The sequence below is a fragment of the Elephantulus edwardii genome, unplaced genomic scaffold (assembly GCF_000299155.1).
Source record: "Elephantulus edwardii isolate Elephantulus edwardi_28Jun2011 unplaced genomic scaffold, EleEdw1.0 scaffold00191, whole genome shotgun sequence".
NCBI lineage: Eukaryota > Metazoa > Chordata > Mammalia > Macroscelidea > Macroscelididae > Elephantulus > Elephantulus edwardii.
Genome location: NW_006399941.1, coordinates 4,318,642 through 4,340,233, shown reverse-complemented (window position 1 = coordinate 4,340,233; position 21,592 = coordinate 4,318,642). Strand labels below are relative to the sequence as shown.

The following is a 21,592-nucleotide window of genomic DNA, read 5'->3' as shown; positions in this document are numbered from 1 at the left end:
CTTAAGTCTCAATCAAAGCGTCAGCATGCCTGTTCCCTCTGTTACCCTCTCAGTTCCTGATGTCTACCAGTGAGCCTTGGTGCTCTTTGGCGACTCTCTTCATTAATGTATGTCTAGTGTCTATCCTTGTCTTTTTCTAACCTAGAAGTGATTAGGTCCAGGAGTCATTGCATTTTGCTATGCTCTTATTAACATGACAAAGGAAAAACCTTATTTCCCAGCAAGGTTTCATCCACAGGAATGGAACACATATTTAATGGCAAGACTAGCCAATCCTCTTGTGGATAAGCTATTCACGTATTCCTGTCCATGTACTTGGCAAAGTCAAAGTCAAAGTCAATGGTTCACAAAGCCATTTTAAACAATAAACCCTTGACACCACAAGAGGGAAGGCAGGAAGCACCAGTGTAGGTAGAAATTCATAAACTTGATGAAGTAGAAGGGAAACTAGTAGTCTATTAACTAGTTAGTTTACTGAGCTGGAGAGGGACATGATGCTGGGAAGGATGGAGGGTCGGTGAAGGAGAGGAAGATCCTAAACCAGGTGGATTGGCACGGTGGCTGTTGCAATGGGGACTTGTGTGTCAGGAAGTGTGAGGACGGATAGAACAGAGTTCAGATCTTTTGTTCATAGGGATGTCATGAGTTGTACTCAACTCAAGGATACCTAACAACAACTACTGAGCCAGTCTACTGAATTAGTAATCATAGGTGCTGAGTAGATCTAAAGAAAGTCAAGAAGTTTTTTACTGGGTAACTGGATCAGTTAGCTGCATGCAGCTGAATTATTGTGCAGCTGAAGTCAGAGATCATGAATTGAAACTAGCACTAATTAATACATTTTATATTTTTTTCCTAACAGTGTTTGGTTGCTTGGCTGTAAGACTGGATAAAAGCTGACTTACTGGCCACTGAGTCAAGCAGAACAAGGGTACATGGAATACAAAGAATTAAAATGATTGGTCATGGAAGTCAAGGCTTCGTGGGATGGGAAGCAGAGGACAGTAGGACCAGCAAGGGCCTCGGTGGGAGAAGTCATGTAAGTAAGTCTGAGAATAGACTTCTGTGAGATCCAAAAGCAGACAGAGGTGACCGAGAAAGACATGCAGGTCTGTTAGTACATAAATGACCCTAAAGTAAGAACAGAAAGTAAGCCCAAATCTCCATCTTTAGAGATGAAATGACAAGTAAGGTCTAGAGATTTCTTTATCGCCATGTACCATGAACACGACCATAGGAACTTATCAGGATTTAGCTACCACACAAGAAACCAGGGTTGGGCAGTCCAGGTGGGGTCGGCGGGTCCACACATCACCAAGGATCCCAGCTCCTGATATCATTCTTTGTATTAATGTATGGTTTTCACATTCAAGGTCACCTCTTAGTTGCAAGGTGACTGCTAAGTGCCACCCAGAATAATAGGAGGAAAAAAAAGAAAAATGGCAAGAAGGGAAAACTGATAAAAGCTCTACTCAGGGGCTTCTGTTCTCATGGTCAGATCGATTACACGGTCCCAGATGCAAACAAATCCCAGAAACAGTCTTCAGAAGAGCTTATTCACTGTTGGTGGAAGTGTAAAATGGTGGAACCACTGTGGAAGCTGGTGTGGTGCTTTCTCAGAAAGTTGCAAATAGAGATAACATTTGACCCAGCAATTCCACTACTGGGAATATAACCCAAAGAGACCATAACTGACATCCAAGCAGATATATGCACACCCATGTTTATCGCAGCTTTGTTCACAATAGCAAAGTGTTTGAAACAACTCAAGTGCCTATCAGCAAACGAATGGATAGAGAAGCTGTGGTATATTCACACAATGGAATACTATGCTGCATTAAAAAACAAGGAACTCATGAAATATTATTAAAGATGGGTGACCCTGGAAGACATTATGCTGAGTGAAATATCTTAGTCACAAAAGGATAAATACTGCATCGTGCCACTGTTGTAAAACAGGACTGACCTCAGGGTTGTGGGGAGACTAGAGTGGTGGGATAAATGATGCATACTGCATTGAAACAGATGAGAGAGAGAACTATTTAAAGGGGATATGTGTTTGGGTGTTATTGTCATGACAGGAGTCCAGAAAGAAGGCTGCAAATTGGAATAGAGCTGGGGGGAGGGATATTAAAACAACGAAAGAATTTTTCTTTTACTTTTCAAAGAGAAGAGGAGAGGTGGGCAGGGAGAAAAGTGCAACAATGAATGAATGAATGAATGGAAATCCAAAGTCAAGTCTCTGTAAATTTTCATTAAAATTAATAAAATGTATGATAAAAAAATAAAAAAAGAAGAGGACACTTTGCATTCCTCAACACAATCTGACGGCAGGAACAAGACAGACAATGAACAACCCAACACACCAGGGGACATGTCAGCCTAAACTACAACTTCTCAAGACAAATCACTGACAAGTGACTCCTCAGAGAGAAAAGTCCATTTTAAAATGATTGCAAAGAGCAGGAGTCACCAACACTGAGAATCCAAAAAGATTTAGGAATTAAAAGCAAAGGAAGAAAAGGAGCTAAATACAAGGTCATTGTTTGAAAAATCTGCATAAACAAACAGTCATCATCTTATGCCCTGCCAAGTCTCTCCAGGGAGAATACTGGGCTTGTACTTTGGAGAACAAGAAAAATGCCAGGTTATGAGGAGCATCAGGAAGAGGTGCTGTCCTGGAAACAGTGAAAGTAAATGCTAAGAGATCCCACCCCAAGTTTTCTCTTTCCTCAAACATCATCAAAGTCACTAGGTTTGGCTCACAGGCAGATTAGAAGAGAATTCTTAAAGAAATTCAAGAAAAGTGTGGCAATGAATGAATGGAAATCCAAAACCTCTGTAAATGTCTATTAAAATTAATAATAATAAAAAAAGGAAGGAAACTCAAGGACTTTTACAGAATGCTAGCAGATGATGCACCTTGCTGGCCAAAACTGAGGACACAAGGCGTTTGTTGAAGAAGGTCAAGGACTGCAGTCTTCAATATGGATTGAAGTTCAACATCAAAAAGATAAAGATTCTCACCCCTGGGCCAATTGACAGCTTTATGACAGATGGAGAAGAGACTGAGATTGTTAATAATTTCAGCTTGCTTGGTTCCACAATCAACACTCTTGGCTCCAATAGTTAGGAAATAAAAAGATGAATTGCATTGGAAAAGTCTACCAATACTTCTTTAGAGTACTGATGTCAGTCTAGAGATTAAAGTACAGGCCATGGTCTTTGCAATGCATCAGAGATGAACAATAACTTTAGATGACAGAAGAAGGACCAATGCCTTTGAGTGAGTTGTGGTGCTGGAGAAGTGCTGAACATACCATGGACTGTTAGGAGAACAAGTCTGTGCTGAAGGGAAGTTGAAACCAAGCTGCTCTCAAGAGTCTAGGAATTTGAAGCTCTATCTCATATACTTTGGGCATGTGGCCAGGAGGGACCAGTCCTTGGAGAAGGTCATCATGCTTGAGAAGGAAGGGTGGAAGGACAGAGCAGGAGATGGAGACCCTGCATCAGATGGATTGATTCAGTGACTGGATAAACGGGATCAGATCCGTTGGAGATAATGAGATTGATTCAGCATAGGACAAGGTTCAGAACTAAAGTACATAGGGTTGCTATGAGTCGCAGGCACATAAAAGCAACAACAGAAGAAATGGCTTAAGTACAAGGAAAAAAACCTCTAAAAAATGAAAAGAGACAGTGGAAGTCACTGATAAAAGTTAATGAAAACTCTCAGAAAGTAGACTATTTGATTAATTAGTTCTTGGGAGTTGCTATGACCTACACAGAGCTACGTTGCTCAGTAGTTACCAAGGCTGTGATTTTTTAGAAGCAGACCACCAGGCCTTCCTGCTGAAGTGACCCTGGATAGGTTTGAACTACTGGACTATTCACTTACAGGACTTTTGGTGAACAGTCCAGGACTCCCTATCTAAATAACAGAAGCTTCATTCATGTGAGAACAGAATGAAAAAGCTATCAGTTCAGTTTTAGTAAAGTTCTCCAGACTACAACCCACCTCTTCTCTCTCTCTCTCTCTCTCACAAACACACATACACTCACACAAATTTTTTTGTTTCAATTAATGAAACAAGTTTCCCCAAAATTAGGCAAGTTGCACTATGAAAAGCAAACCACAACATAACACAATTATAAGAGCTAGAAGTAATGCAGTGGACAGAATAAAACCAGTTATAAGAACTAGAGGTAATGCAGTGGACTGAATAAAACCTTAAGGCAATCACAATTAATACCATTAACAATAATAAGGTGGAAAAAAAAATCAGAATCCAAGGACTAAGAGCATGGTAATTTTAGTACTAGGATTAATAATATAACAGGATAGCTTTCTCTAAAATAGGGGTAGGAGGAAGCCCCAGCAACTGACATTTTTTACAAAACATAACACAGAAAGTGACAAGATACAGTTAAGGAGATCTAGAAAAGTAGGGCACCAGAATAATAGATGCTCCATTAACAACAGAAGCAGGTGAAGGAGGAAACCATTAAAGACTTAAAAAAAAAAAAAAAAAAGAAAATCATTCCTCAGAAATGAAAGATTTTTTTTAAAGATGTACTTCTTGACAATGCTGACATTGAATGTTCACTCTAAAGAAAGGCAGAAAACCTAGCCAGTCATCCTGAAATGTCACAGCAGCACAAAGAAGAGAGATCCAAGTCTTTCCGAGAAAAACAGGTTACTTACACAGAAGGGGAGCAGGAATGAAATCCTTACAGAAACACAAGAAGGGAGACAGTGGGAATGATGTCTTCCAAACTTTCCCAACCAACAATTTTACACTTGGCATATTCAGATATGTCTCAAAAAAAGTTTCCTTATGAACCCTGTTTGGGGAAGCTACCGGAGGATCCAGTAAGCCACCGTCAGTAACTGAATAGAGAAAGGAAAACCTGAGATACAGGCAAGAGAATCAACTCAGGAGGGCAGTGAAGGCTGACAGGACGGTGCCTAGCTGCAGGCCCTGAGAGCTGTGAGCCAGAGACGCACAGGCAGCTGGACGAGTCTAGGAAGGACTTGTGCTGGAAGAAACCAGCGGATTGTCTGGCAGTTTTAATTGCTATGATAGGAGACATAAAACCGAGGTATTCAAGTCATATATTAAAAACACCTCTAAACTCATTGCCAGCAAGTTGGTTCCAACTCATAGTGACCTTCAGGGGGGTCTCCAAAGCCACTGATTGTTAATGGAGGGAGACGGCTCATTTCTCTCCCATGGAGCAATCAGTGGATTAGAACTGCTGGAAATGTACAGCCTCTGGGTAAGAAGTTCAACTCTCTGCGGTCTAAGCCATGGAAACTTCCCAAAAGTGTGACTGACAGACCACATCAGCCGCTTGTTACTGTTAATGTACAATAGGTACCAACACGAAATCTGGCTTAACCAGAATTAGTCTTTGGACTGTGTATTATGGAAACATTTTAAAAGTATTACCTGAAATGTTAAATATAACCTCTTTGGATTCAGCCTACATATACAGAATTAAAATCAGCATTTTAATGCCATTCTGCTGTTGTTGCTTGGTGCCATCAAGTTGCCTAAAACTTACAGTTATCCTTTGAAGAACATATCTGAAATTGGCACTATCTTGGGTCATCCGTCTCTGAAATGCTTCTTCTAGGGCAATTCAATTACACCTGACACAATTTCAACTGAAAATGGTACATTAGTTTGAATGCTCGTTACCACAACACGGGGACCAAAAGACAGTGACATGCAGGTGCTCAGGGCTGCACGGCTGAGGAAATGAAGCAAGAAGAGTCAGGTGGTCAGAGGGCTCAATTCTAAATGCAGACCGACATTCTAGGTTGCTTACCTCATACTGCCCAACACTCCTGACAAACCTTAACCTTGGCACTTGAAATTCTATCCCGACTCCTACCTTGGTTACAACTTTCATGACTTGGTTTGCATTTTACCTTTCTCCAACTTAGTACCAAGCTTACAGAACTCCTTTATAGCATTTGTAACATGGCAATGCCTGTGTTTCACCTCCTCTCCAGTGTCCCAAGGGTTATTTGATTACCAATATAAGACAACTCATTAGATTTTCAATAAAGGCTTAGCATCTGAGTTCTCCTTTCTTCAACAACATACACTGGTGGGCGGGGGTGCAGGGGGGTGGGAGAAGAGACTAACACAATCATAAATAGGGCAGCTACTGAAGAAAGAAAAACCAAAGAGTTGCAGAGGTTTGATGGAAATGCCAAAGGCTATTGGAGCTCTTAGCGTGGGGTCACAATGCTTCCAGCGAAGTGAGGACTAAATCAAGGTACTGTCATGCGCTGTCAAGTCGCTGCCTGCGACCCATAGCATCCTTATGTACAAGAGCCTTAAACCCTGCTCTATCCTGTGCCAATCTTAGTGTCTCTGACACACCTACCCCCATTAACCCAGTCACTGAATCAATCTATCTCATCGAGGGTCTTCCTCTCCTGCACTGTCCCTCCACTCTCCCAAGCATGACACTCCTCTCCAAGGACTGGTCCCTCCGTGCAACATGTCCAAAGTATGTCAGATGAAGCTTAAGAATCCCTGCCTCCAAAATCAAAGTAGGAGGTCATTAAAAAAAGAGGATTCTTCAATCCTCAAACCTGCCAAACAGTGTGTTTATTATACCTTTGTGTCTTGAGACAGATTTCTTAAACTTCTCTGATTCTTTCGATAGAAACCATTAATAGACCACACAAGCCACATTTTTTGTTAAGTGAACCAAAGATGCCAAAATGATGTCTAGCTGAACCAGAGCTGGTCTTTGGACTATATATTATGGAAATAATTTAAAATGATCATTCTGTAATAAGACATTTTTAAAACTGAAGAAAACCTTAATTAACATGCCAGAGATTTCAAAGTGGGGCGGGGGAATCAAAGTGTTTTAAATCAGAAAACTGTGTTGTTATTGAGAATGCAAAATTCTGTTTAAATATTAGTTTCCTTCAAAATACATGTAAACATTAATTATGAATCTATCAAAAGCGAAAGTTGAGACATTTATCAGCAAAGCTTAATTATGAGGTTTTAAAAATACTCCCTATGATTAAAGATCTTATCTCTTTTATTAAAGTGAGGATTGATCTATGCAAATTAGCTTCCTCTCAAGTGACCTTTGCAAATAAGCTATTTGAAGTTATTGGGAAACTGGTACAGATGCGGATTTAAAAAAGAATTCTTAGAAAGGCATTAATGTATACTCAGATTGTTATTGTTAGTTGCCATCAAGTATGACTCATAGCGACCCTATGAACAGTCGACCTGAACCATGTCCCACCCTGTGCCATCCTCCCATTTCTGGGCCATTGCTGACGTCACCTTGTCAATCCATCTAACTGCAGATCTTCCTCTCCTCTGCTGAACCCCATCTTTCCAAGCCTCTCAGGGCTAGATGTCCAAAATAAGAAAGACAAAACTTTACCATCTTTGCTTATTCTATAGCGTATTCCCAGCTGCCACACACTGGTAGAAAATTTGAAAATCCTCTTTATGGAAGAGGGAATCTGAGTATTCTAGGACTCAAGGCTGTTCATCATAAACATTATTTCTTTGAAGGATCACACTTAAAAAAAATCTGTGCAATCTATTCTCAAATAGTTCTAGGATTGTTTAGAACAGAAAGTTTCTACTAAACCCCCCACCCCCGCAAAATGAAGTAAAATTAACACTGCAGAAAGACTTGCACCCTATGACCAAGAAGTTGGCATCCTCGAGGACAGCATACACTATAGATTTCCTGCCTCTATCATTCTGCCGCACACTTGCTGTAAAACATCAGAAAGAGAAATACTGACCCGCGTATTTGTTTCTGGCTATGTATGTATGTGAAGAACAGAACAGTCTTGAAACTTGTATGAATAAAAGTTTTTTATTTTGTCATAACCCAATGATTATCTGTTGTCTTAAATGGGAAAAATCTCGTTTTCAACTGCATGAAATCTACATGAGGTTTTTCCACATAACACCAAAGCATTTCCCATGTTTTGTTTCCAGTGATCAGACACTTAGCCAATAAAATCATCTTAATGAGTCTGATTTGATTAACTCCTTAAAAGCACATCGTCCAAAACCCCTGTGATAAGGCTTCTGTCCCACAGTTACCGACATAGATGCTGTCAAAGAACTCCCAGTTCAGCAGGAATGGACGTTCTCTTGGATGAAAACAGACTTTAGGGAAATGCTGCTGCCCACTGCCTGCTCCTCGCACCGCTGGCTCCTGCATCTGGGGGAAAGCTCTTCTTAGAACTCCTCCTCTGCCTGTTTGCTGTGTGCCTGCTTGAGCTGCTGCAGACGCTCGATGGTTTCAGAAACGCTGCGCTCTCCATGGACCTTGTTAACTCGGGTGCGGATGTTCACGGTGCCGCTCGCCTTCTCTTTTTCACCAACAACTAAAATGTCAATGACACAAAGCTCTGTGAGACTGAATCCGGAGACACAGAACGATTCTGATTCAACATCTGAGCCCATACAGAAAAATCTTAGGCCCCCGAGAGCCATCTGAAAGACTCATAAAAATTAGCTGGTGGCCGACTTAAGGATCTATTTGTTTCTTGAAAATCTAAGCCGCTTTGCAATGTTGCTCTCAAAGGGCTGTTTGTTTTGAAGTACTGCAGGAGTGGCATCCACTTCCTAACCAACCTGTTCTGGAAACTCTGTGAACTTTGAGAAATGACAACAGTTACAGAAAGGCTTCAGGTATTTTGTTCACAGGGTCGCTATGACTCGTGCTCAACTAGACAGCAGTCAACAACAAGAACAATGCAGCTAACTTAATAAAAACTTCCTGAATAATGCCAAATGTTCTCCTTTTTCATTAGTTGAAGAAATGAAATAGTTTTAGGAATGGAAAAATAGTGAGGCCTGATCATGAGATTTTAGGAGGTCTTCCTAAGCTGAGCCTTAATGTTTGGGAAATTCTGGGAAGTCTGTAGGGATTTAGGAAGTTTGCTAACCCAAAAGCTGTGCCTCTCTGGCAATTTAAACCTACCAACTTGGGAGAAAGACGGGAAATCTCCTATGTGACTTCTTGCCTTGTTAGGTATCTTCGAGTCGAGTATGACTCATAGCGACTCTATGAACAACAGATCTGAACCCCTGTGACTTACAGCCTCTGAAAACTGGCTACTAGAGGTTCCACTATGAACTCGATGGCAATAGATTTTACATTCAGAGAAGTTTCATTCATACCCAGAATGAAGTTGTACTGTGCCAACTGTGCGTTTCTGATCTTCTTATTCAAAGTACAGCCTGGATCCAGGTCAATATCTGCCATGAACTTGGCATCATGGAATTGTTGCCGTACCTGTCATGAAAGAGACACAGATTGCACACCCATGTTTACTGCGGCTTGGTTCACAATAGCAAAGTGTTTGAAACAACTCAAGTGCCCATCAACAAACGAATGGATAGAAACGCTGTAGTATATTCATTCATACAATGGAATACTACGCTGCACTGAGAAACAAGGAAATCATGCAATATTACACAAAATGTGTGACCCTGGAGGACATTATGCGGAGTGAAATATCTTAGTCACAACAGGACAAATACTGCATAGTGCCACTGTTGTAAAACGGGACTAACATAGGGTTTGAGGGGAGACTGAGCAAAAGGGGATAAATAATGTATACTGCATTAAAACAGATGAGGGAGAGAACTGTTTAAAAGGGATATGTGTTTAGGTATTATTGTCATGACAGGAGTCCAGAGTGAAGGCTGCAGAGTGGAGTGGACTTGGGGGGAGGGATTGTATAAAAATGAAAGAATTTTTCTTTTACTTTTCAAAGAGAAGAGCGAATTGGGGAGGATGGGGATGGGCAGGGAGAAAAGTACAATGAATGAATGAAAATCCAAAGTCTCTGTAAACTTTCATTAACATTAAAAAATAAAAGAGGCACAGATGTCTTCAGTCTAAAATTAGACCTCTATTCTTATATTAGATGGCTTCATAGTAATAGAGGATTTAGAGAATCATGTAAGCATTAAAAAAATGCTAGCAGTATATATTCAAGCTTCTATTATAAATTTATGACATAGTTCTAAGATTTAAAAATTAAAAGAACTTCTTTTGCTCAAGAGATAACTGTTTTGGGGCAGGGGAATCCCAAAAAGTCAGTAGTTTGAATCCAGTAGTTCCACAGGAGAAAGATGGGCAGTCTTCTCCCTCCCATAAAAATGTACAGCTTTGGAACGCAATGGAGTGTGTCACCATGAGTCTGAAGTGAGTCAAAGGCAGTGGGTTTGATTTTCTACACTGTTTAGTTAACAATAATGTATTATCAATATTGACTCCTCATTTCTAACAAAGGTACCATGCTGACTGATGTAACAGGTCACCAACAGGGAAAACTGTATTGGAGAGAGAAGGTGGACCATGGGTACTCTGCAATTTCTGTGCATTTTTCTCTTGAAATCAGTTTAAAGAATAAAGAACATTAAAAAACAAACAAAAAAATGCTTCCTCATCTCTGCTCAGGGGACAGCACCAGAAGGTCTAACTCAGGCACCAACAGTGATTCCATGCCTGCTCATAGACAGTGAAGTGATAAAGCTCCTGTTTGGGAGAATCACGATCACAACGTCACTCGGATCACTACAGAGAAGAGCAGGGTTTTCTAGAAGTCCTAATCAGCAACACTGAAAGCCCTATTGGAAGCAGCTTGATTTGCCAAGAACGGATGGCTTACACACCTTGGAAAGCAAACAAGGGATAGATTGATGGGAATGCCAGAGCTGAAGCCTTACCTTCTGAGCGTATTCATCACATGTGGGTCCCACAGGCACTACCATTACCTGGCGAGGAGACAGCCAGAAGGGCCTTTAGAAAAGAAAGAAAGCACTTAACGTGGATTTGGGCAGAGAAGGCACATTTCTTAGTCTACTCTTCAATATCTTTCCTTGAAATAGGAAAATGTTAGTTTAAGAAACAGACTTCAGAACTTGGCTTTGAATTCTAATATCCAAAGCCTGGGGTGGAGAAGGATCCTAAATAACAAAAGACTTAAACGATGATGTGTCTTACAAGCAGATGGCAACTCAAACTAAAGATGAAGTTTATGCCTCACAGGTATCAGACCGCCTCACTTTGGGAGGGGTTAGAAAAGTGTTAAATAACCGCATAGTGATTAGTAGTCAGTCAAGCACTACTTTATATTTATTCTTCACAGAGGACAGAGAGCGTGTCTTCAGGGGATTATACCAAGAGACAATGTTCAGGATTCAGCAAACTGTACCTGATAAAAACTGGTGATGATATTTAGAAACAAGTGGGCTTTCCCAGTTACAAAAGAGGCTCCCAGGTGCAATTCACCTGTTACAGAGAGCACTTCATGTGCGCTGTGTCAACCATCAACGGGGAAGGCAGAAGGCCAACATCTCTCCTGTTTTCCTATTTTGTATCAGGGAAAAGGCCAAAATAGGTGCCAAAGGTTTTCTCCATTTTGTCACAGGTTTGGTAGCACAATTAGTCAAAAAGGCCATTTTCTCTAGTTGCCAGGTAGATGTGATTTGATTTCATAAAACATAATTGAAGAGAAGGGAGCTCTGGTAACATAGTGGATAAGGAGTTTCACTGCTGACTCAAAGACATGCAGTTCAAATCCACCAGCAGCTCTGAGGGATAAATACGGATAATCCCTTCCCATGTGATTAGTCTCTTAAACCTCACTGAAGGATCAGACTCAATGGCCTAACAACAATAATTGAGGAAAATGAACTTACTTCACTGACAACTATTAAAAAAAACCCAAACCAACTCTGCCCCAAAACTTTGCACTGGCCAAAACAGAAACAAAGGACTACAGAGGATAAGAGAAACCAGTTGATGTGTTAGAAAAGTTTGGCACAAATAATACGGCAATTTACAAAATGAGTGCCAAACCTTGCATTGTGTGTAACGGTTTTTACAAACTGTGGGCCCAGATAAAATCACTGAAGACACAAAACGGAAGTCAGTGTTCACATCTTGCCAGAAAAAACACAATCTAATGGAAATAAGGTGACCCAACAATCTAGAGTTGGTATTTCATAGTACAGAGAATACATAGCTTCTAAAGAATGTCAAAATGCTTGCCCAATGTGATCAGCAGGCTGACAAGGGAAACCAGAAGCCTACTCTTGTTTACTCAGTGAAGAAGGGTAAAGTGAGAAAATGCCCCAAGCAAAGTCAAAGGAACTTCAAAAGCAATTAAAACAACAAGCACGCTTCTTCCTACTCAGATGATATGTAACAGCCAGCTAAATCCTGTTATGAGAGAACAATTACTAATAAAAATCTTTTTAAAGCTGAAAAAAAATTAGAGTTCCATTAGTGAAGCGAGCTCTGGTGGCCCTTAACATTTTAAGGAATCGAGGTGCCAAGTCAAAGGTTTGAATCCACCACCTGCTCCGTGGAAGAATCACAATCTCCTCCCTTGTGATTTACTGCCTCTGAAAACCCACCAGAGGGTCATATGTGTCAGTTCCAACTCAATGGTGCATAACAACAAAACTTTTTAGTGAACATTTTTCATTAATTTTTGTTGTTGTTAGGTGCTGTCAAGGCAAATATGAGTCTCAGCAACCCTATGGACAACATATCTGAATCCAGTCCCACGCTGTGCCATCCTTCTTATTTCAGACATATGAGAGCCCACTGCAGCAGTCACCGTCAATCCATTTGGTTGAGGGTCTTCCTCCTTCTGCGGACCTTTCACCTTTCCAAGCATGATTCTCTATGGAATAGCCTCTCCTAACAACACACCTACAGTATGAGATGAAGCTTTGTCATCTTTGCCTCCAAAGAATACTCTGGTTGTCCTTTGCCCTGGCTGGAGCAGTGAGCTCTGGTGTCCTAATAGTAAGAAGCTGTGCTGCAATCCCAGATACCTGTGGTTAAAATCCACCAGATGCTCCAGGGGAGAAGGATGGAAAACTCAACTGTGGGTCAGCTGAGTTGGTTCTCACTTGACAGCACATGACAATAAAAATGTTCAATAGTTAGAAGTTAGCAATTAGAATTATTCTCCCTTTCAATGTCATAATTAAACAACAGAGTGGACCTTCCTGTAATGAATTCACACTGTCCAGACAAAAACAAAAAATGACCAAGATTACCATTTGCCTCCATAGTTTTCAGTGAGAATAGCAATCATTCTTTCCACAGACCCCAATATGGCTCGATGAACAATCACTGGCCTTTTCTTATCATCACCATCATGGCTATAAGAAAAGAAGAAAACCCAGGGGTTACTTTGCTTTGAGACATTTCCCTTCTATCCCTGGAGAAGACTGTTGAGTGCAGACCTAGACACCCACCTTACAAAGGTAAGGTTGAATCGGATGGGTAACTGGAAATCCAGCTGGATGGTTGCACACTGATGGTAGCGACCAATCGCATCTTTAATCTGGATGTCGATCTAAGTAACAAAGTCCAGGTTATTTCAGGATGCCATCTATGTTTAATCGGAATTCAACACATAAGGAGCAATGTATTTTCCTTTTCTTTCTTTTTTTTAAAAAAACCTCTGAATTTAAAGTAATCTCTTGTACACGGAAAAAAATGAAAATCAACCAACCCAGAGACCTACCCATTGGTATTCTTTGGTACTGACCTTTGGACCATAGAAAGCTCCATCTCCAGGGTTTAACTCCCACTTTTCACCAAATTCATTTAGGCTGTTTTCCAGTTGCTAAGGATAAAGCCAAAACGATCTTTATTTTTCTTCATCTGCAACATTCCTTCTTTCACCCTAATCTTAAAAGGACCCCAAGCCTTCACTATTCTACTTTATCATTTTCCCCCTATTATATGGATTGGGTTTTCACTTTTTTTTTTCCAAACCATGCAATCTCCTTGCAGGTTACTTCCTTACGTGCACTATATGCGTATTATTTGCATAAAAATGTCATCTCTCACACAAATCTCTTTTAGAGCAATGGCTTATTTGAGCTTAACAGGTTAAAAATGCCACTACTTACTTTCTCAGCTTGATTCCATATCTCAATATCGCCAAGGAACTTTTCGGGCCGAGTAGAAAGGTTCAGTTTAAAAGAAAATCCAAATACACTATAGACAGTACGCAGAAAATCCAAACAACCTTTGATTTCCTCTTCAATCTTTAAGGAAAAAGAGGAAACAGCGGTTATTTTCCTTGGCTTGGCGGCCTCACTCTCGGGGTGTGTTATCATGCAAGCCTCGGACCTGCTCCATGGCGCAGAAGATGTGAGCATCGTCCTGCTGGAACCTCCGCACTCGGGTGAGGCCGGTGAACGCCCCGGACAGCTCGTTCCTGTGCAGCACCCCAAAGTCCGCGACCCGCAGAGGCAGCTCTCTCCATGACCGGGGCCGATGGTCAAACATAAGACTGCATAAAGAGAAGGACAAAAGCCACGGAGATGTAATTTCACAACATTAAACTGGCTTCTTTAATGAGCTCATGGGTTATACAGAAAGCTCTCAGAAAGCTAATGATTCTAGTTGTTCTAACAAGGAACACTTCTCAAGTTCTAATGGTCGGATAGCAATTTAAGCACATGCATGGAGGGAGAAAAAAACCACATAGATAAGTGAAAACACAAGTAACTACAGCTAAAGCTAAAAAAAAAAATCAGGAAAACAACAACAAAAAATAATTTCCTTAAGCCTAAACTCCTTCCACTCAATATTCACAATAATATAAGGACTGTCTTTAAGATTTAACTACATAATGACCATTTATAACAATATCAACTAAAGTATGGTGTGCTTTCTTGTTATTCCTAGAGGTGCACCAATTCTCCATTTGTCTAAAGGTGCGTGAGAAACTGAAGAATGTGAGAAAATGAAGAATAAATCCAGCTTGTTCCTTAGTGGCCAACCTCAGTTCCTCATGTCTTGTTGGTCTTCTACATCTTCTATCCTTGAATCCTTACTCCTAAGTGTGGAGAGTACATGGCGCTGGGTATGAGACCTGCCCGTTAGTTGTTTTCACTTTACTTTCAAGGGTTAAATGTGGAGCCGGCTCACGAGGAAACTTTCCAAACATGTCAACTCATTAGCAGTAGGCTATGTCAGGGACATCCCAGAGTACTTAAGAGCAAAGATGTCCGTCTGGAGACTAAGGCGCACCTGATCCAGGTCATGGTCTTCTAATTATGTGCTATGCAACAAAAAGCTGGACAATGACTAGGGATGTTAGAAGGCAGATTGATGCCTTTGAGCTGTGGTGCTGGAGAAGAGTATTGATTATACCATGGACTACTAGGAAAACAAACAGGTTTGTCCTAGAGAGGGTGAAACCGTCTGCCATTGAAGGCAAGGATTCTGAAGCTTCGTCTGACATACTCTGGCCATGTTGCAAGGAGGGACCACCTTGGAGAGGGATATTATGCTTGGGAGAGTGAAGGAATAGCAAAAGAGAGGAAGACCCTGGATGAGACAGACTGATTCAGTGATGGGGAATGGAGATAGATGTGTCACAGACAATAAGGTAGGCTCAGGATAGATAGAGCAGAGATCAGAGCTGTTGTACACAGGGTCACTATGTGTCACAAGTGACTCGATGGCACATAATGACAACAACATGGTGACTATTTCTCTTGGTGGAGAAAATTTGCTAAGGCTCAGATTCACTCTCCCTGTGTTATATTCTGCTTCTTTCTTGTATACTGCCAGCTTTACACCATCTTGAATGTTACTGTTTTAGGTATTCAAGTGATGTGTAAGATATTCCAACAGTGTTTCATTTAAATAGTTTTTCATTACATTAATTTATTTTTTACAAAAAGTCTCTCAAAGGAGGAAATGCAATATGGAGCTAACTGTCGCCCAAGAAAACGTTCATAGGAACTCAAAGCCACTGAATACCAATGTCCTGGGCAGTTCATGGGCTTCAGAGCAAACAGCTCCTTCTCCACCTCAAAGGAGAACATGTTCTCACTGTAGTGCTGCCAGTGACCCGAGGTCATCCAGAGTCGGCTGTTGTAGATGTTCGGGGTCACCACCTCCTGGAATCCTCGCTTCCTATATTCACTCTATTAGAAATCAGAGAGATAGAGCACATGCATAAGGGGGACAAAGGTCAGAGAAAAATTTTAAAAAACCCAAACAACACCCTTAAACTACAGTTTCAAAAATACAATCAAGTTCAGCTTAAGATATACATGTTAGGACTCAGAAATTCTATTTGTGGGTATAAGGTAAAGAGGAAAATTTTGCATATGTATATAATAAGATGCTTATAAAAGGAGGCTAATTGCAACATAAATTATATATGAAAACCAGACATTATACAGATGCTCATAAATAAAAAGTGGAATATTGTGATAGCTACAAAATAAGATGCAACAGTGAAAATGGCAACATATATTTGTCTGTATCTTAAAAAAAAAGTCAGAATGCAGACTAATACATGATGAGATGCCACTTATGTAAATATGAAGCTCACAAAACCTAACAATCTAAGTGGAACAGTAAAAAACAACAGGGGCACAAAGGATACACGTCAATCTCTAAACAACACTTTTGTCTAGGAAAGGAGAAGAACACATCAGAAAAAGCTTCCAAAGGGGAATGTCCACTCTGTATGCCATACTCTCTTTTTTTTTTTAAATTTTTTTTTGCCATACTCTATTTCTAAAATAAAATCCAGAAGCAAATATATCACACTGGGAGTATCTGTCATATCTGGGTTGTTAATACACACACTATCTTTCTTATTCTGTATACTGAAACTTATGGTTAGATGGTTCCATAATTTAAGGCAGAAATAATTAAAAAAAAATAAATAAAACAATGTAAAGACTGACTTGATTTTTCCAGAAAAATATAACTAATAGTCAAAGAGAGCAGCAACTTCATGGGTAAAGGTCTCATTTCAAGTTTATCAGTTTATCTCTAGTGTATATATCCTCACAGATGGACAAACAACATCACATTTTCAGAAGAAAAAAAATTTTTAAACATTGTATGAAATGGCAGACATATTTTAATTCTTTTCAAATGTTAGAGTATCCTTTCCTTTAGATCTTACTTAACAAAATTTACAGATGACAAAAATGAAAACAGCTCACCCTGATAAAGTCAATAAGTGTGTTATAAATGTAAGCTCCCTTTGGCAGGAAAAAGCAACTTCCAGGGCTCAGTTCATGGAAGAAATACAATTCTTGGTCCTGGGTTTAAAAAAAAAAAGAGAACAAAAGGATGTTTACATATATTTATAATATCAACACAAACATCAAGTTTTTTGACCTCTTAATATGGTCATTACCACTGTAACAACAGGCAGTGCCATGATGGATAGAGAGGAGATTGAAATTGTTGACAGTTTGCTTGAATCCACAATTAACACCCTTGGTATGAGCTGTCAAGAAATAAGGACAAACACTGCACTGGGAAAATCTGAAGTTAGGGACCTTTTGAAAGTATTGAGGAGAAGTGACGTCAGTCTGAGGACTAAGGTGTGTCTGATTCAGGCCATGGTCTTTCCGATTACTAGCTATGCATCTGAGACCTAGACAATGAATAAGGATGACAGAAAAAGAATTGGTGTCTTGGAGCTGTGGTGTTGGAGAAGAAGCATAGACAGCCAAGAAAACAAATAGATATGTCTTGGGGAGGGTGCAGCCAGAGTGTTCTTTGGAGACAAGAATGAAGAGCCTTCATCTCTCATACTCTGGACATAATTGCTAGGAGGTGCTATGATGCTGGGAAGGGTGGAGGGTCAGCAAAGGAGAGGAAGACCCTCAAACCATCTGTACTGACACGGTGACTACTACAAACGGGTTTTGTGTGTGTCAAGAAGTGTGAGGATGGTGCAGGGGAGGACGAAGTTCAGATCTTTTGTTCGCAGGGTTGCTATGAGTTGTACTCAACTCGATGGCACCTAACAACAACATCCCATATTTTAATTAGTGCCAAAATGGACAATTTAATGACACAGAATTGCATTTGGCTTACAACTTAACACAAATATGCTTCCTACCTACTTTCACCCTGGATTATGGAAAGTTTCCCCAGCAGTGAAACAGAGCAGGGGTCTACTCAGTTCTCTTCCACTATCCACACCTGAGCAGCACTCAGAGTTTTCAATTCCTCAAAGCTTCAAGATCCGGTGGTGAGGATGTTTATTAAGTCCGTTCAATAGCAGAAGTAGGAATAAAATTGCATTGATATTGAACTAGACCAAATTGGCTGACTTTAGCTGATTAGTCAGGAAACGGAAGGACTTCTTAGCACTCTCTCCTCTCCTTGGCCACCGTTCCCCCAAATTTAAACGGCCCCAAATCTTGGGGAGGGGCCACAAAACTGCTTTCTTACTGTTGGAATTCATTTGAGGCAATCAAGGTTACAGGGTAGTAGATGCTGGCACTTGATAAAGTTTCATAATCTAAAAGCCAAGGACTCTCGGCATACAGTGAATGTAGGAATGAATGTTCTTATCAAAAATACACTCAAATTTAGAAGACAGGCGGGGACTATACACATTAACAGAGACAAATGACACCACAGAATCCTTCTGAAAATGCTGTTGGGTGGCTTGGACAGAAAACAGCATGTCATTAGTGTTTGTTCTCCATGAAAGTAGCAATTAAAACACATTCTGAGCAGAGTTTGGAAAGAAAATGTGTACAATCAGTAGGTACATTACAGTCATAAGCACCATCAATACTTCAAAGCTATCCCATTTCAAAAGGCGTTTCTATTCCATTACACTGGGACATTTTTCCTTTCAAATAAAGTGACATAAACTCCGTCAGGTCTCCACACCGTTCTTTAACATACCCTCCCAATTTTCCTGTGATCTCGGTTTTTCGCTTCCTCTTGGAACTTCTCCCACTCCTTGAGCATTTTAGGGTCTGGGAATGAAATACCATAAATTCTCTGGAGACTTTCCATATCTGCTTTGCCTTCCCAGTATGTGGAGGAATTCTGAAAACAAGGATAAACCATAAGACAACATTTAAATTTGTTTCTATTTTACACTTAAGAACTAGATGTCATTTCTCATAGTCACCTGATGAGCCAAATGCCTATGAATTCTTGGAAGGGGGAAAAGAAAAGAAATGACACAAAAGACGCCTTTAGGAAAACGTCTTGAGATTGCCCTGGGGTCTGGTCATAGTGGAGGTGCTCACTCTGGAACACCAAGCTGGCTCTTTCCTTCCTCACAAATGCCTGCTCCTTAAGAACTTCAAATCACACCCCATGGGCACAGTGACCCCAGCAAGTTACCTCTTGCACAAATATTAAACAAAAATGGAAACTAACTCAATCAAACAAAAACAACATTCAACTGGAAATGGTTCGATTACTCTCATGATTTCAAGTGCACAGAAAAACATTTATGAACTCACAGACCACTTGCAAAGATATAAAAGTAAGAATATTTTCAAAAAGAACATTTTTGGCAAATGATAGACTAATAATATGTACTGAGGACTGAGATGTGTATTACTATGGTGATTCGGGAAGCTTTAGTGCCTCAGTGATCTCAGCCAGCTTGTGGACTTGTGAATCCGGTAAATTCCAACCCCCTGCGCTCTGGCCAGTCCCTCTGTTAGAAGGTAATTTGGATCAGAAAACAGATGTGGCAAGGAAAAAAAAAGCATCCATACAAATGTAAAAGAGAGCTACTAAGAAAATTTAACCACTTAACTATGTTGCACTGGTAGCCCAAAGGCAGGTGGTTCAAATCCACCATCTGCTTCTTGGGAAATCAACAGAAGCTTAACCATGTCAACTCTGCTAGACAAATGTTACATAGAAACTTTAAGGACATTACTTACTTTGTGTATTTTCAAAGTCTTAATTTTGCCAGTGTGTCTGACATGAGGACCTCGGCAGAGATCTATCAAAGGGCCGCACCTACAGAGGAAATGAGAGGAATCTTAATGAAAATTTAAAATAGGGTATGAAGCAGTTGCATTTAATGACTTTTGGTATTCTCACCTATAGACCGTGGTAGTTGGAGTATTTACTTTTTCATTCAATATTCGGCATTTGAATTTGTTGTACTAAAAACAAATACACAACAAGAATACAAACTTTTTAAAACATCTTAATACTTATATGTAACTAAAATTTAATTCCTAACATCTAGCACATCTTAACAAAGTATTTTATGAATATAAATTTTCCATTCCTTCAGATATTAAAAACATAGCTAAATTTTTCTTATAAGCAAAGTAAGCTTTAGACTAGATATCTAGGCAGGACAAGTTCAGTTTATACAATGAACGACATAATAAAAGTGGGAGACGTAAGTTATGGTTCAATTACCTTAAACATTTCCAGTAAAGTTTCTTTCTTGACTTCCAATCTTTCAAAAGCTTGTTTTTCTTTAATGATTTTCTTACATAAAGTCTCCAAAGAAGAAAAATCATTGCTGGACACGCCTCTGAAGGGGAAGAAAGTACAACCTCTTTGATTCCACTTCTGATCACACTACAGATTGGGTGGATGTTTCGTTAGAATGCTCCTAGGGTTCTACTGTAAAAAAGTGGACTTCTATATCATGTTAGAATTTTAAAGTAAAAATTTTACAAATTGCCCTTATCTTTTCAGTGTTCTACACTGACCATCATGGAAACCTTTCCCATTAAAAATCTCATCCCCACAACTCTAATAGCTTTCAACAACACTAGACTCACTGTTGTGGAGTCAGAAAGGACTCAGATTTCAGCAGATTTTCAGAGGCTGTAAACTGCATTGGAGGCAAAGGCCCATCTTTCTCCCGCACAATAGCTGGTGGATTCAAACTCCCTGCTTTCGGGTTAACAGTGCAACTCCTTACTCACTAGGTCCCCAGACCTCCCTGTAGTCAGGCATAAAGGCAAAGGGAAACCCAGCTTTCTTTTATTTCCCAGCATCCCTTAAGACTCCTCTACTGATCTAGGAACCAGAGGCCCACCTCCTGACTTCCTCTCTCACCTGGATGATGAGCATTAAAGCCTTATTCTCCATGGGGACAAGGATGGGTAAACTCTGTGTCACATGCTTTGGGCATGTTGTAAGGAGGGGCCAGTCCTCCTTGGAGAAGGACATCATGCTTAGAAATGTAGAGAGTCAACGTAAGAAAGAAACACTGGTTGAGATGGACTGACACAGTAACTGCAACAATGAGTGCAGACGTGTTGGATGGAAATGGTGAGGATGGCACAGGTTAGGGCAGGGTTAGGAGCTGCTGTTCATAGGGCGTTAGAAGTCACAGGTGACTTGAATGCACGTAACAACAATCTGAGATGTAAACTGCCATGCTTTAAGTACTGCGAGTAGAAATACTCGGTGACTGTGGGGGAGCCCTGGTGCCACAGTAGGCTTAGTGCTGGGTTGCAAACTGAAAAGTTAGCAGTTCGGTTCTGTCAGCTATAACAGGAGACAAAGATAAGGTAATTGCCAGTTGAGATTTACCGCCTCAGTAAATCAAGAAGGCCACCATGAGTCAAAATAAACAAGCCAGCAGAGGGCTTATGAAGCAATAAGCTTTGTGTCATTTCTCATTTATGAGCAAGCTTTAAAAAGAACATATTCTTTGAAAAGGTCAACAAAATCGATACTCCACTAGCAAAACTCACAAAAGAAAAGAGAGAGAAGACGCAAATAATCCGAATAAGAGATGAAT

The 21,592-nt window shown here is 40.2% G+C and overlaps 1 protein-coding gene across 1 annotated transcript in view; it reads right to left on the bottom strand.

The window, feature by feature from the left end:
- Positions 1–8,252: 8,252 nt before the first annotated feature.
- The window catches only part of TARS (threonyl-tRNA synthetase), a 53,893-nt gene continuing 40,553 nt past the window's right edge, over positions 8,253–21,592 (bottom strand). The window contains exons 5-18 of the mRNA XM_006896806.1: positions 20,251–20,415; positions 19,921–19,985; positions 19,758–19,836; positions 18,754–18,900; positions 17,043–17,141; positions 15,838–16,004; positions 14,194–14,356; positions 13,971–14,108; positions 13,604–13,681; positions 13,308–13,408; positions 13,107–13,211; positions 10,758–10,830; positions 9,201–9,315; positions 8,253–8,401 (exon numbers count right to left, since the gene is read on the bottom strand). Coding sequence (XP_006896868.1) covers positions 8,253–8,401; positions 9,201–9,315; positions 10,758–10,830; positions 13,107–13,211; positions 13,308–13,408; positions 13,604–13,681; positions 13,971–14,108; positions 14,194–14,356; positions 15,838–16,004; positions 17,043–17,141; positions 18,754–18,900; positions 19,758–19,836; positions 19,921–19,985; positions 20,251–20,415 — 1,644 coding nt within the window. The remainder of the gene's footprint in view (positions 8,402–9,200; positions 9,316–10,757; positions 10,831–13,106; positions 13,212–13,307; positions 13,409–13,603; positions 13,682–13,970; positions 14,109–14,193; positions 14,357–15,837; positions 16,005–17,042; positions 17,142–18,753; positions 18,901–19,757; positions 19,837–19,920; positions 19,986–20,250; positions 20,416–21,592) is intronic.